At 42.9% G+C, this 14,426-nt stretch overlaps 1 protein-coding gene across 2 annotated transcripts in view; it reads right to left on the minus strand.

Annotated features, from left to right (window-relative positions):
• Positions 1 to 14,426, minus strand: part of KCTD3 (potassium channel tetramerization domain containing 3) — a 63,828-nt gene that overhangs the window by 45,125 nt on the left and 4,277 nt on the right. For both annotated transcript variants that reach the window (XM_073338915.1, XM_073338914.1), the window contains exons 2-3: positions 5,254 to 5,307; positions 2,020 to 2,065 (exon numbers count right to left, since the gene is read on the minus strand). In XM_073338915.1, coding sequence (XP_073195016.1) covers positions 2,020 to 2,065; positions 5,254 to 5,307 — 100 coding nt within the window. The remainder of the gene's footprint in view (positions 1 to 2,019; positions 2,066 to 5,253; positions 5,308 to 14,426) is intronic.

Below are 14,426 nucleotides of genomic sequence, written 5' to 3' on the forward strand. Positions count from 1 at the left end.
CCAGACCTGAAGAAGAGCTCTGTGTGGCTTGGAAGCTTGTCTCTCTCACCAGCAGAAGTTGGGCCAATAAAAGATGTTACCTCACCCATCTTGTCTCTCTAATATCCTGGGACAGACATGGCTAAAACCACACTGCATACAAGGCTCAACTTTGTAAATTAAGAATATCAACACGGCTACCACTCTGAAATCTTTTCTGATTATGGCTCCCACAATTTAAAAGTGTTAGTTTTTAACACTGAGCAAAGCAATTAGCAAGTTTAAACCATTTGCTTCTGGGTATGTAAAGGGAGAAGTAAAGAAACACTGGTGTAGCAATATGCACATTCTTTTATCTTCCTCTTTCATCCAGATTAGAATGGAAACACGGAGTATGAAAAGAAAGTACCCGAGAGGATCTCTTTCCTCCTGTTGGTTGTTGACCTTCATTGAAATGGTCACACCTACAAAACTTTACTTCACCTTCTTGGAAATACCCTATTTTCCCTCAAATCTAAAACACTTACTTTCTTTTAAGTCTATGCTATTTTACAGGACAGTTAACACTTCCAAAACTTGTGTTTCCCATACTGGCTGCATGAACAATTTAACTGGTAGTGTTTGAAGTAAAAAAAGATACTCATACCAAAAGAAAATGTGCAGATTTCCTTTGATGATGAAGAATGATAGCTCAGATATAGATTGATCGCGTTGTGAAATCAATCGTGTTGGCGGGAGGGATAGCTCAGTGGTTTGAGAATTGGCCTGCTAATCCCAGGGTTGTGAGTTCAATCCTTGAAGGGGCCATTTAGGGATCTGGGGCAAAAATTGGGGGAGTGGTCCTGCATTGAGCAGGGGGTTGGACTAGATGACCTCCTGAGGTCCCTTCCAACCCTGATATTCTATGATTCTATTCTAAAAAGCACAGAACTATGCTTGCTCTGTTTCAGAGTAGCAGCCGTGTTAGTCGGTATCCGCATAAAGAAAAGGAGTACTTGTGGCACCTTAGAGACTAACAAATTTATTTGAGCATAAGCTTTCATGAGCTACAGGTTCCGATGAAGTGAGCTGTAGCTCACAAAAGCTTATGCTCAAATAAATTTTTTAGTCTCTAATGTGCCACAAGTACTCCTTTTCTTTATGCTTGCTCTGGGCATTCATTATGAACCCATTCATTATGGATCCGATTCTGAAAGTTCACTGTGAGTTTCCTTCATGATGTATGAAATATCCTATTCAGTTTATATGGGTAACATTTTCAAATGCACCTAAGTCATATAGGGTCAAAGGAACTTAGAAGTTTATGCCCCATTGACTCCTAAATGACTTGAGCACTTCTGAAAATGTTACCATTAGCTTTTTAACATAGGCGCTGACTCTGTGGGTGCTCTGGGGCTGGAGCACCCACGGGGAAAAATTAGTGGGTACTCTAATTCATTAAATTAGTGGCTGCAGCTAAGCTCCCCTCACCCCCCCCCCCCACCTTTTCCTCCTTCTCTGAGCACGCTGCGTCCCCCCTCCTCCCTCCCAGCACTTCCCACCAGGCCACCGCCAAATAGCTGTTTGGCAGCGTTTGGCGGGGGGGGAAAGAAGGAGCAGGAATGTGGCGTGCTCAGGAGAGAAGGCAGGGAAGAGGCGGAGCCAGGGCGGGGAATTCAGGGAAGGGGTGGAGTGGGGATGGGGACAGAGACAGAGGGGGTCGAGCACCCACGGGAAAGAGGGAATGTCGGCGCCTATGCTTTTTAGTTAAAATTGACTTTTCTGGATCTTCAGGTGGTGGTCGTCTGATGGAAAAGTGACATCAGCATATGGGAGGGTGCAGTTCTATTTAACTAGTAAAAATCTTTTAAGGAATGAAATACTTTGGTCAAATGTTAGTCTGCTGTATTTACTGTATCTATAACACTCATCTATGTATCAATAATATCTTATCATTTTAGAACTATTAGTATGAGCTTCAGCATAGAAGTTACTTCTGCTAAATAGATCCAATTTGGAAATAAATATTCATTCTTATAAATTATCAGTAGCATTACTCACAGCACCAGTTTCATCTTTAAGTGTTGAAATTCTTCCACTCAGTAAACTGAAAAGCACAAAATATTTGTTTGAGTTATAATGCAGTCTAGAAGGAGAGAACACTGAACATGTGCAGAAATATTCTAACTCTCCATTATACAAATAACCCATCTATATTTCCATGACTCAAAGTTAGAAGTCCCCTAATAACTGAGCAAGTGTCAAGCTCCAAATTTTCTGGGCAATATGACTCCAAGAATTCTTCATGATCTCTGAAAGGAAATGAATGAAAAACTCATCCAGATACCTTTTGTTGGAGCTCTTATTTATACTCCAATGTTATTTTAACAGTCATTTTTGTACTAGGGTAAAAATTAGCCATCTGCTGAGATCCTTTCACATGGAAGAAAGGGGAGCTGCAGGGCAGGAAGCGGGTTGGTTCCCTGTGCTGCCTTCTCCTCCGTATGGCATAGAACATGAGGACATCTCCCTGGAACTCCATTTACTTCACGGTTCCAGTGTAGCTGCCAGAGACATTGCTGTCTAGCAGCTTCATTCACAAGGATTCTTCCTTCATCCTCTTCAAACATGAAAGGCAGAAAGCCATGGTGACATGAAAATTCCACCATTGCTTAGCTCCCTCTGTGAAGACACTAGCTGCCAGGGATGAGAACTTGGAGTTCTGAGAGCCAGTTGGTAGGTGAAGGCAGTGGTAGATTAGCCACTGGGCTGACAGGACCCATGCCCAGGGGCCCTGGCCAACTGAGGGGCTCTGGAAAAATCTGTCCCTGGGTGGCGGAAGGCGAGAGCCCCAACTGCCAGGCAGGAGGGGGAAGTCCCCATTTCCCCCCCACCCCTGGCAGCAGCGCCAGGCAGGTGGGGTGGAGGATCCTTCCCCAGAAGCCCTGGCCTGACCCCGTCCCCGGCAGAAGCTAAAGGATGGGGGAAGCCTCCCCCCCACCAGCAGCCCCAGCAGAAGTCACAGGATGGGGGAAGCCCCCCATAGCAGACCCCATCCCCAACTGAAGCAAGTGCAGAAGCCGTGGGGCGGCAGGGGAAGCCCCCACACCCGACCCCACTGGCAGGTGGAGTGTGACAAGCCCCAGTGCCCCGACCCTGGTCCCCCACAGAAGCGTGGGGGAAGCCCCAGCACCTGGACCCCCTCTGTGCCCCTGGGACTGGAGGAGCTCTCACTCCCCACTGAGCCCTGAGGCGCAAGGGACAGAGTTTCGCCAGTCTTGGGGCCACTGGCGGGGTGGGAAGCAGAAAGGAGCAAAAGACATTGCGGGGCTGCAGTGGGAGGCAGAACGGGTAGGACCTGGGTGGAACAGGGGCGGACCCCAGGGAAGGGGCAGAAAGGGGTTGTGGACAGTTCCACGGGCAGAAGAGGCAGAATGGGGGTGGGCTGCAGGCAAAGGGGTTGGGAAGGGCCCCCCACTTGCTCTGGCCCAGGGCCCCAGGAAACCTTAATCCGCATTTGGGTGAAGCATAGTCAAGGAAAGAGAGCGGAGCTCAGGAGGTGGGCAAACTACGGCCCGCGGGCCACATACGACCTGTGGGACCCTCCTGCCCAGTCTCTGAGCTCCTGGCTGGGGAGACTAGCCCCCAGCCCCTCCCCTGTTGTTCCCCTCCCCCGCAGCCTCACCTCACTGCGCCACCGGCACAATGCTCTGGGCGGGGGGACTGTGAACTCCTGGGGTAGCGCAGCTGCACAGCCCGGCATGGTTGCCTATCCTGGTGCAGCCGGGCCGCCAGCCAGTGCTGCTCCAGGCAGCGCGGTAAGGAGCCAGGGAGCACAGGGGGTTGAATAGAGAGCAGGGGAGTTCGGGGAGTGGTCAGGGGTGTGGATAGGGGTAGGGGCGATCAGAGGGTGGGGAAAAGGGGGGTTGAATGGGGGCGTGGGTTCTGTGGGTGGTCAGGGGACAGAAAGCAGGAGGGGTTGGATGGGGCAGGGGTCCCTGGGGGGGCAGTCAGGAATGAGAGGAGGGGTTGGATGGGGCAGCGGGGGACAGTTAGGGGCAGGGGGTCCAGGGGCGGTCAGGGGACAGAGAGCGGGACGGGGGGGTGGATGGGGCAAGGGTCCCGGGGTGCCGTCAGGGGGTTAGAAGCGGGGTGGGGGGGTCGGATAGGGGGCGGTGGCAGTGCCACTCCTGGCTGTTTGGGGAGGCACAGCCCCCCCTAACCGACCCGCCATACAATTTTGGAAACCCGATGTGGCCCTCAGGCCAAAAATTTTGCCCGCCCTGGCGTAGTTGGAAAAAAAAAACATGATTTTTCCTAAAAATAATGATGAAAAGCCCAGCATATTTGGGAGGGTTAGAAGTAAGTAAGAGGCTTATTTACTGTTCTGATTTGGAAGGCTACTTACTGCAAAGAGCAAGAAATAATATTTTTTAAAAGATAACATATTGAAAATTCTCTCACACATGAAGACAAAAGAATTTAAATATCTAACTACTAACTCTCCCAAAGGAATAGCGTGGTATACAAAATAATGTATGTCATGGAGAAGGTAAATATGATGCTCCTACTTATCACTCTCATGACACAAGCACAAGCAGACATTTAAAATGGGATTTGAAAGGCAACACATTTTAAACCAATAGAAAGATTTTTAACAATGCAAAATTAACATGTGGAACTTATTGCCACTAGACATAATTTTGAGACCTAGGGCTTGCTAGGAGTCAAAATAGTGAGCCATGAGAATATCGACAGTTTCATTAGATAGGATAAAAATATTTTTATAAAGGATAATAAACCCTCACATTCAATAAGCTAACCACTGACTGATTGGAGAAGGAGGAAGACAGAAAAACTGATCATATGGCCAGTTTATTCCTTCCTCCCTCCCCACTTGGCACTAGTTTTTATATGCTATGAGTAGACCCAAAAAAAAATTAGAGGGGGAAAAATGTATGTGTTAAATTCACAATGGGGAAACTCTTACAATTTTAATTACAGAAGCATACTGTGCAACAGCAGTGGAGAAGGTGGATACTGGTGATCTAATGCAGGTCTGGCTCAGCTTCACCACCCACTGACCCTCCCACCCACAGCATCAGTATCTCAGGAAGATGAATAATCCCTTCACCACTCCATCCTCCTCCTTCGCTCTGCCCCAACAGTGACAGCAGGATGGCGTTGTGACTTATGTTTTTTTCTGTAATCAAACTCTCATAATGGTAATGATATAAAATGCTTTTTAAATGCCTAGTAATTCTACTTAGTAAAATATATTAACATTTGAAATACCTGGAAAAAAAGGAGTCTGGAATCCACATTAGTGTTTGTCTTGAGGTGCTGAACCTGTAAGACCAAAAATTAAAAAAAATCAAGCATTGCACATACAGAGTATCAAATTGAGTTTTTGTTTTTTTCAAGACTGCTTAAAAGAAGCCTTAGGGTACATTACACTGCAAAAAAAAAGATCCAGGGCAGCAAGTCTCAGAGCCCAGGTCAACTAATTTGGGGTCAAGGCTCATGCTATGGGGCTAAAAACAGCTATATAGATATTCGGGTTTAGGTTGGAGCCTGGTTCTGAAACCCAGCAAAGGGGGTGGCTCTCAGCCTGAAAGTCCACACTGCAGTCAACCCAGGCTCCAAGTCTCACTGCTCTAGGTCTTTATTTTGCAGTGCAGACATATCCTTAGAGGTCAGAGAGTGGTTTGGAAAGCTGATTCTAGAGTGAATTCCTTACTATGTGTAAAAATCTCAAAGAAAAGATGTGAAGACATTATATTATTCTTACCTCTCATTTGTATTACAGCATCTGGAGGCCCCAAATCAGGGCCCCAATCATTGTGCTAGACCCTATACAAAAACACTCAGTGATACAATTCCTGCCCCAAATATCTTACAATCCAGGGTCCTGCCCCTGCAAACATTCATGCCATTTGTGTAACTTTATACAAAGGACTAGATCAATAGTGCTAGTATTTGCAAGATTAAGCCCTAAATTAAGACAAGATGCAACAAACTTAGGGAGAGTGTCAGTAATAATGACGAAGTAGTAAGTAAAAAATATTTTAGAGTGTGCTTATAGTTAGGGCCCTACCAAATTCACGGCCATGAAAAATGCATCAGAGAAATATGGTCTCCCCGCATGAAATCTGGTCTTTTGTGTGCTTTTACCCTGTATACAGATTTCACAGGGGAGACCAGCGTTTCTCAAATTGGGGGTCCTGACCCAAAAGGGAATTGCAGGGGGATCAAGGTTATTTTAGGGGGGCTGCAGTATTGTCTCACTTACTTCTGTGCTGCCTTCAGAGCTGGGCAGCCAGAGAGTGGCGGCTGTTGGCCAGGCACCCAGCTCTGAAGGCAGTCCCCCACCAGCAGCAGTGCAGAAGGAAGGGTGGCAATACCATATCATGCCATCCTTACTCCTGCGCTGGTGCTGGCTCTGCCTTCAAAGCTGAGCTCCCAGTCAGCAGACACCACTCTCTAGCTGCCCAGCTCTGAAGGCGTTCTGCTGCTAGCAGCAGCGCAGAGGTAAGGGTAGCAGTACTGCAACCCTCCCCACCCCCCACCCCCCCAAAAAAAACCACACACACAACTCCTTTTTGTGTCTGGACCTCTACAATTACAACACCATGAAATTTCAGATTTAAATTGCTGAAATCATGAAAATTATGATTTTAAAAATCCTATGACTGTAAAATTGACCAAAATGGACTGTGAATTTGGTAGGGCTCTACTTATAGTACCTGTAGTTATCTGCAACGGCTATTTATGCCCAATTGTCTACCACTGAAATCTCTCCACTAGAATTAAAGTTAGGACCAGCTTTCTGTTTAAAGCTCAACTGTTCTACGTGCTCTAAAATCTGGACAGTCAATCAGATTGCATTGAAATTTGGTGTGCCTCATACGGAGGAGGTAAAGTCAGTGAGCCACAGTTGGGGCCATTTGACCATGGGATTCCTGAGATACAGTCTCCAGAGGGGTGGCAGGGGACAGCCTCCAGAAAAACATTTTTTTTTATAAAGTTAACATGTTCTGGCAATGTTTTTTTTGCTCACAGACAGAGATCAAATCAGGGCTCAGATCATCAGGCTAGGGTCTAAAACGCTTAAGTGCTACCCCCAACAGAGTGCATGGCACCCACCACCCTTTGGGGGAAACCAAATTAAAACATTATTTGAAAGAGTTTGCTTTTTCCAGTTACGCCTATAAAGGCTTACGTGCGTACTCATACCTCTAACGGAGCATGTGCAGAGAGAGAGAGACACACACTAACTGTCTGGAAAACTACCTATACATCACAGAACCTAGGTGGCTCCAAAGGTACATTACGTTCTTGGAACCATCCCAGGCACTGTACGTTCAAATCCAAACCCTGGGCAAAAATTTGAAGTAAAAAAAAAAGCAGGAATATTGCTCCAATCTGCCTCTGTCAAAGTGGGATTTTAATTTTTGTGAAACATAATCTGAGTACAGCAGAATATTCAGAAGGCTATTTAAAAAAGGAAACAAAGCTACACAAGCAAATGCTCTCTGAAAGGGAAAATTGAGGTAAAAGATAAGGTGGGAATAGACGGTGAGGGTTTGGGACACCAGGTCATAGAGAGGAGGGCAGTGACTAGGGGGAGTAGGAAAGTAGGGGTGGGAGAGTGACAGAGGGCCTGGGGGGAATAGGGATGAGGCAGGAATGCCTGTAACCCCACATTGCCTTCCTGTGCATGTTCTACAATCTGGGGGATTTCAACCCAACTATTTGAGTGTGAACACCCCCCCTTCCCTGCCCCCCTCATGAAAGCCACGTTCTGGAGGGGGCTTGCTTTTCTGGGGTGGGATGGGGGGTCTGAGCCCCTCTCTCTACCCCTCCCCATGTGAGCCAGACATGCTCAGACCATGCACCAGGAATATACTGCTGAGATTGGGTATGCTTGACACATATCAGAAACTCTCCAGCACTGGGGAGGGGGGAAGTGGAACACCCACTCACATGAGTGAAGCAGTTCACACCTCTCAGAGATGTTGTTTAAGGCTACATCTATGGGTCAGTTCTATTGTTGATGGATGCGTCGACCCCATCCCTCCTATTCTCCCTCTAATTTCATACAATATTATACTCGAGTGCCAGCTCTTCTCTAGCTAAGGCCATGCCTACACTAGTGACTTTACAGCAGCACAGCTGTAACTATGCAGCTGCACCGCTGTCAGATCACTCGTGTAGCCACTCTGAGGACAGAAGAGAGCTCTCCCATTGACATAATAAAACCACCTGCAGGAGCAGCAGGAAAAGCTCTCCCACCACCACAGCGCTGTGCACCCAAGCACTTATGCTTGTGAAACTTACATTGCTCAGGAGTGTGTTTTTTTCACACCCCGAGCAACATACGTTTTGCAGACATAAGTGGTAGCGTAGACATGGCCTAAGTTGAAAAGCCCTTCCTGTTAAAATGACTCTTCTGAGGTCTTGTCTACATTACACACCTTGTCGACAAAAATCAGCTTTCATCAACAAAACAGTGGATGTGAAACACTGAAATGCTCCTCCCACGGATGTAACTCCCTTGGTATGCTGACATAATAAAACCACCTCAAAGAGAGGCAAAGAACTTTTTGCGACATTGTTAGAGTAACGATGTAATTAAAGAGGCTTATGATCGTCAACATAACTTAAGTTGACTTAACTCTGTAGTATAGATATGACCTTAGTACTCTAAAATCTGTGTGCTTACATAGATTGTCTTGCAATTTGTTATGTTTTGTGGGAGCGTAGGGTAGGGTTAATTATCCAAATGTGGGATCATTTGGGCAAGGGGTTCCTAAAATACAGTCCCCACTAAAAACAAAAACAAAAAACCCAACAATACAGGTTCACCCAAAGCATGCAATTCCAATAATCTCCCCTAAACGGTTCCAGAATTGAGGAATCTTTGAAGACAACATCATTAAGTGGAGCTATTGTAGACAGGAAGGGGCTGAAGAGAGGAAATTTGAGGGTAAAGTTCCAAAATACTTTATACAATAAATGGATGCATTTCATGATGTCTCTAAAGAACAAGTATTTTATGAATTCATCCCTTTTTTGGCTCTGCTTCATATTTTCAGTGCCTACATTTCCTATTTATTGAAGGAAAACATTACTTTCTACCACTGCAAAAAGTAGAAGCACCAAGATCATATAAAAAACTCCTCTGTACTATATACAGTGAAGACTGTGTGTAGTCATTCAGTGGTTCAATGCAAGCATGACAATCCCAAATCTGAACAAAGAAATCTAGTGTTGGCACTGACCAGGAACAACATGCAAAACAAGAATTTATTTTTTCTGTCAGAAAAAAAATGAACCAAAGCCTTTTGTTACTTGAGCTACTGAGAGTTTAAGGAGATTTTCTCTAACTTTTCGGCTGTTGGTTTTGCTACAGTTTCCTTTATCATCAGGTATATACTGGAATTCAATTTTTCCTTCTTAAAAATAAAATATCCACATACCATAATTAGGTATGCTTATAAAATTCAGAATAAGAGAAACAATTTTTCCTAATTTGCCGTAGCCAAAGAAAACAGTGATTTATACTACAATACGGTAAATACAGTCATTTCTCATCTTCAAACCTTTGAAAATTCTTTAAATATATTCTTTAAACATCCAAAATTTCAGTTATTTAAAGCTTCTCCAATTGGCCAAACTATATCCTTAGAACAATTAGGTAAATGTCATTTTTATTTATAGCACTTTATCTCAAAGTAGGAGTAACTCAATTTTGAAATGATACAAAACATTACCTTAGCTATGCCCTGTGAACTTTTTTCAAAGCTGAGAGCTTATGACCAACGTTTACCAGCCACACGTCAATGTCCTATAAAAATCTAATACAGAGGAGGCTAAGTACCAATGACTTTCAATGAGACTTCGGATCCTAAATCAGTAAAGGCATGCTTTGCTCAGCATTGCAATGCCTAAGTTCCTTTAAGAATCTGGGCCCTAAGCAATAATGGCCTAGCTTTCAAAGGTGCTGAGCACTTATTTCACTGGGATACATATGTGCTCAGAAATCCTGAAAAATCAATCCCTTTATGAAGGAGACCAACTTTAAGCATCCTCGTGTAAAAGAAGTGCTATAAGAATAAAACAGAAAACTAAAAACTGTGAGAAAACAAAAAACCCTCTGGCTAATTCTCCATGAGTAAATCCAAGTGAGAAAATCATGCAAGACAGACAATAGCAGTAGATCATAATAAGAAAGGGGGGATACAGTCCTTATTTCACAATAGCACAATTTACTACATAGGTTGGGAAAAGAGTGTCTGTACATCTGGGTATAGTGTTTAGATTATCCACAAATGCAAAGTTTGTTTTTAAAGTCATAGGATACATAGAGTACATAATCAACAGTAACCCAAATTTAGGTGAATAGATTTAACAATACAATTTAGATTTTAGAATCCAAATACACAGATACACTCATGAAAATTTGTAGAGAGATTTGGTTGTGGAAAGCAAAATATATCAATGAGTGGAGATTGTCCCTCAGTCACTGAGAATTAGGATAGGTTGTTCATTTAGAGAAAAAAAAAAGCATTTGAGTTACTTTCCGGACTGCGCTTATCATCGGCACTCCAGCTCATCCCTCCTGGTATTGCCAGTGTCCAGTGATGCGTTCTATGTAGATGTCCCTCGACCACCTGACCGCATCCAACACCATGAGTTGCCGCATCAGCCAAGCATAGCGTTGACCAACTCCACATTCTCTCAGCACTTGCTCGTGGACAATTTTAAGCTCAATGCTTTTTACACCCAATAAGAACATGAAACAACTACTATTGCTTAAGCCAATTGTTTTCACCAAGCTTTAAGAAATATTATTCATAAACATTAGAAATCAAACAATCATCCCTATTTCCAAATCTTCACCTCACAATATCGCTGAGTGAAAAGTAATATAAAGATTTACAGATGTTAGTTTGAGACTCAGACAGAATATTGACTAGTTTGTGCTACATGTAACAACTGGTTTGGATAAGAAACAAACAATCTGATATAAAGCTATCCGAAGATACTAGGATTACAATGATGTAATTTTACAAAGATTATAGTATTATCAACCTTGTATCAAATTTCTATCTAGAAAAATCTGATATCAGCAATATATATTAAAGAACAACTACTGAAAGTTGCCTTTTAGAGTTGTCATAAATATAAAGGGAAGGGTAAACACCTTTAAATCCCTCCTGGCCAGAGGAAAAACCCTTTCACCTGTAAAGGGTTAAGAAGCTAGGATAACCTCGCTGGCACCTGACCAAAATGACCAATGAGGAGACAAGATACTTTCAAAGCTGGAGCAGGGGAGAAACAAAGGTTCTCTCGGTCTGTGTGTTGCTTTTGCTGGGACCAGAGCAGGAATGCACGTCAGAACTCCTGTAAAGGGCTAATAAGCAATCTAGTTAGATATGTGTTAGATTCTGTTTTGTTTAAATGGCTGATAAAATAAGTTGTGCTGAATGGAATGTATATTCCTGTTTTTGTGTCTTTTTGTAACTTAAGGTTTTGCCTAGAGGGATTCTCTATGTTTTGAATCTGATTACCCTGTCAGGTATTTACCATCCTGATTTTACAGAGGTGATTCTTTTACTTTTTCTTCAATCAAAATTCTTCTTTTAAGAACCTGATTGCTTTTTCATTGTTCTTAAGATCCAAGGGTTTGGGTCTGTGTTCACCTATGCAAATTGGTGAGGATTTTTATCAAGCCTTCCCTAGGAAAAGGGGTGTCGGGTTTGGGAGGATTTGGGGGGGGGGGGGGAGATGTTTCCAAGCGGGCTCTTTCCCTGTTATATAGTTGTTAGACGCTTGGTGGTGGCAGCAATTAAGTCCAAGGGCAAAAGGTAAAATAGTTTGTACCTTGGGAAAGTTTTAACAAAGCTGGTGAAAATAAGCTTAGGGGGGTTTTCATGCAGGTCCCCACATCTGTACCCTAGAGTTCAGAGTTGGGAAGGAACCTTGACAAGAGTTCATTTCCACCTCTGATCAACCATGAACATCACATTTGAATATAAAAATACAAATTTAAAATATCAGACTATTACATTATAAAAACAGGAATAAATCATATTTAAAATACAATAGGGTTATAATGGAAATTATGCTATCAACGTAAAGCATCAAGATTACATTTTATCTCTTGTTCCTTAAATAGTTCAGCATTTTTGATATTTCAATTTTAAAAGTTTATCGCTGAGCATTTTAGTGCAATTCCAAAAATAATATTTCCTTTGCAATAGTAAATTCCAGAGGTTAGAACCAAAAATAAATCTCACTTACTACTAACATTAATACTATTTATTTTCTACAGCTAGTAATGTATCACTACTCAGAATGGCAGATGAGTCACACTAATATATTTGTCTACATCAGTAGTTCTCAAAGCCAGTCTGCCCCTTGTTCAGGGAAAGCCCCTCGTGGGCCGGACCGGTTTGTTTACCTGCCGCGTCCGCAGGTTCAGCCGACCACGGCTCCCACTGGCCGCGGTTCGCCGCTCCAGGCCAATGGGGGCTGCGGGAAGTGGCGCAGGCCAAGGGACGTGCTGGCCGCCCTTCGTTCCAGGCCAATGGGGGCTGCGGGAAGGACGGCCAGCACGTCCCTTGGCCTGCGCCACTTCCCGCAGCCCCCATTGGCCTGGAGCGGCGAACCGCGGCCAGTGGGAAGTAAACAAACTGATCCGGACCGCCAGGGGCTTTCCCTGAACAAGCGGTGGACCGACTTTGAGAACCACTGGTCTACATCATTCTGCAATACTCGAGGAAACAAAGAAGAACAATTAAAAATTCAGGGTACAGATTTAAAGTAGTCTTACATTTTACTAGGTATACATTCCGGACTTTTTTTCGCTCCTGTATAGCTCTCCTGCTCTTGCATCACTAGCATGGAAATGTTTCAATCTGAATTATTTTATGTTTTATTTTATCATGAAAAACTTTCTGCTATTACTATTAAAACATGGGTGATTTGGTGGTTAAACACAGAAAACTTTTTAGAAAAAAATTGTTTATGAATGTTTCATTACACTTAAAAAGATGTCAAACTATCAGGATAGAGATATAATATGCAAAATATTAGACTGTTCTTGATGCTTTCATATAAGAACATCACAATTTGGCCTAATGCATTTCATCCAAACTGTTTATTTGTACAGATGCATCAAAAATCTATATCTGATGGGATACAAAATTAAATACAAGCCACTGTTTTAAATATGATTTAACCAGTGAAGTAGTTTGCAATATTTGGTGGAATATTTTCAATATTTCTAGATCACACAGGTTTTTTTTGAAGCAGAAGTCAATTCTGCTTGTTAATAGCCTCTAGATTCTTCTTCCCATACAAAAAACAGGTGTAAAGAAATTAACAATAATTACTTACAAATATGAAAGAATGCAAACGGAGGTTTTATTTTCCCCCATATTTCTGTGACTAAATGTGAAGTTAGCCATTTTCACAGGTAACACCTTGTACAATTATCTTTCCAAAAGTTTTACAGTCTGATATTCCTAGGGCCATATTCAGCCATAAAGCTAGAGAATGCAACTCCAGTGACTTCAGAAGACTTGTGACAGGATTGAATTTGGCCCTTATATTGTAAAATAAGTTTTTGAATCAAATCACTTCTTTGCACAACACATGCAAGCATACTGAAGATAAGCTACATTAAAGAAAAACATTGAAGTTAACTAAAAGGTATCTTGTAATTTAGGAAGATTATTATCATCAATGGTAAACTTTTCAGTCTATAAGCAACACTAATCAAATGTTTACCAATATAAAATTTTCAGGGGGGAAAATCTTTATTGTATTTCCTGAGACACACATCAGTATGTCAAAGTCTTTCCTTATTTTTTATTGTGTGAGCTTGTTCAAGCTATTTATTAATATCTGAAATAATATACAGTGCATCATACAAACAGAAGTAGACCTAATGATATGAATGTCCCAGTACTGTATTCATTCTCAAGGAAGACAGTTTCATGAAGCTTCCCTATCCTGGCCTACCACTTCACTGTTACCTTGTTTCTTTTACCTTGCACAGTTAGTCAGTTGCTAACTCCTGCTATTTACATATACATCCCTTTCCACACCTACTGTCAAAATCCCTCTGTGCCTTAAGCATCATCTCCTTGCCTCAAAAACTGTAACCTCCTTCTTTCTGGCCCTACCAACACACAGCTCATTCACCGCTAGCCTAACCACAACTTTTCATAAGTCGTTTCACTGACTCCAAATCCCTATCTTAAAACTTTTCATGTTTTGTCCCCAGGGCTTCACACAGCATGGTGACATGATGCATATCATATCATCCTGACCCTTCTAAATCTTAGTTTGTGTATTCCTTCCGCCCTCTACATCCTATTTTGTTACACTCAATTTAGAATACAAGAAGGCAGCGATCATGTTTTTACTCACTATGTAAAGCATCATATAGCATC

The sequence above is a fragment of the Lepidochelys kempii genome, chromosome 3 (assembly GCF_965140265.1).
Source record: "Lepidochelys kempii isolate rLepKem1 chromosome 3, rLepKem1.hap2, whole genome shotgun sequence".
NCBI lineage: Eukaryota > Metazoa > Chordata > Testudines > Cheloniidae > Lepidochelys > Lepidochelys kempii.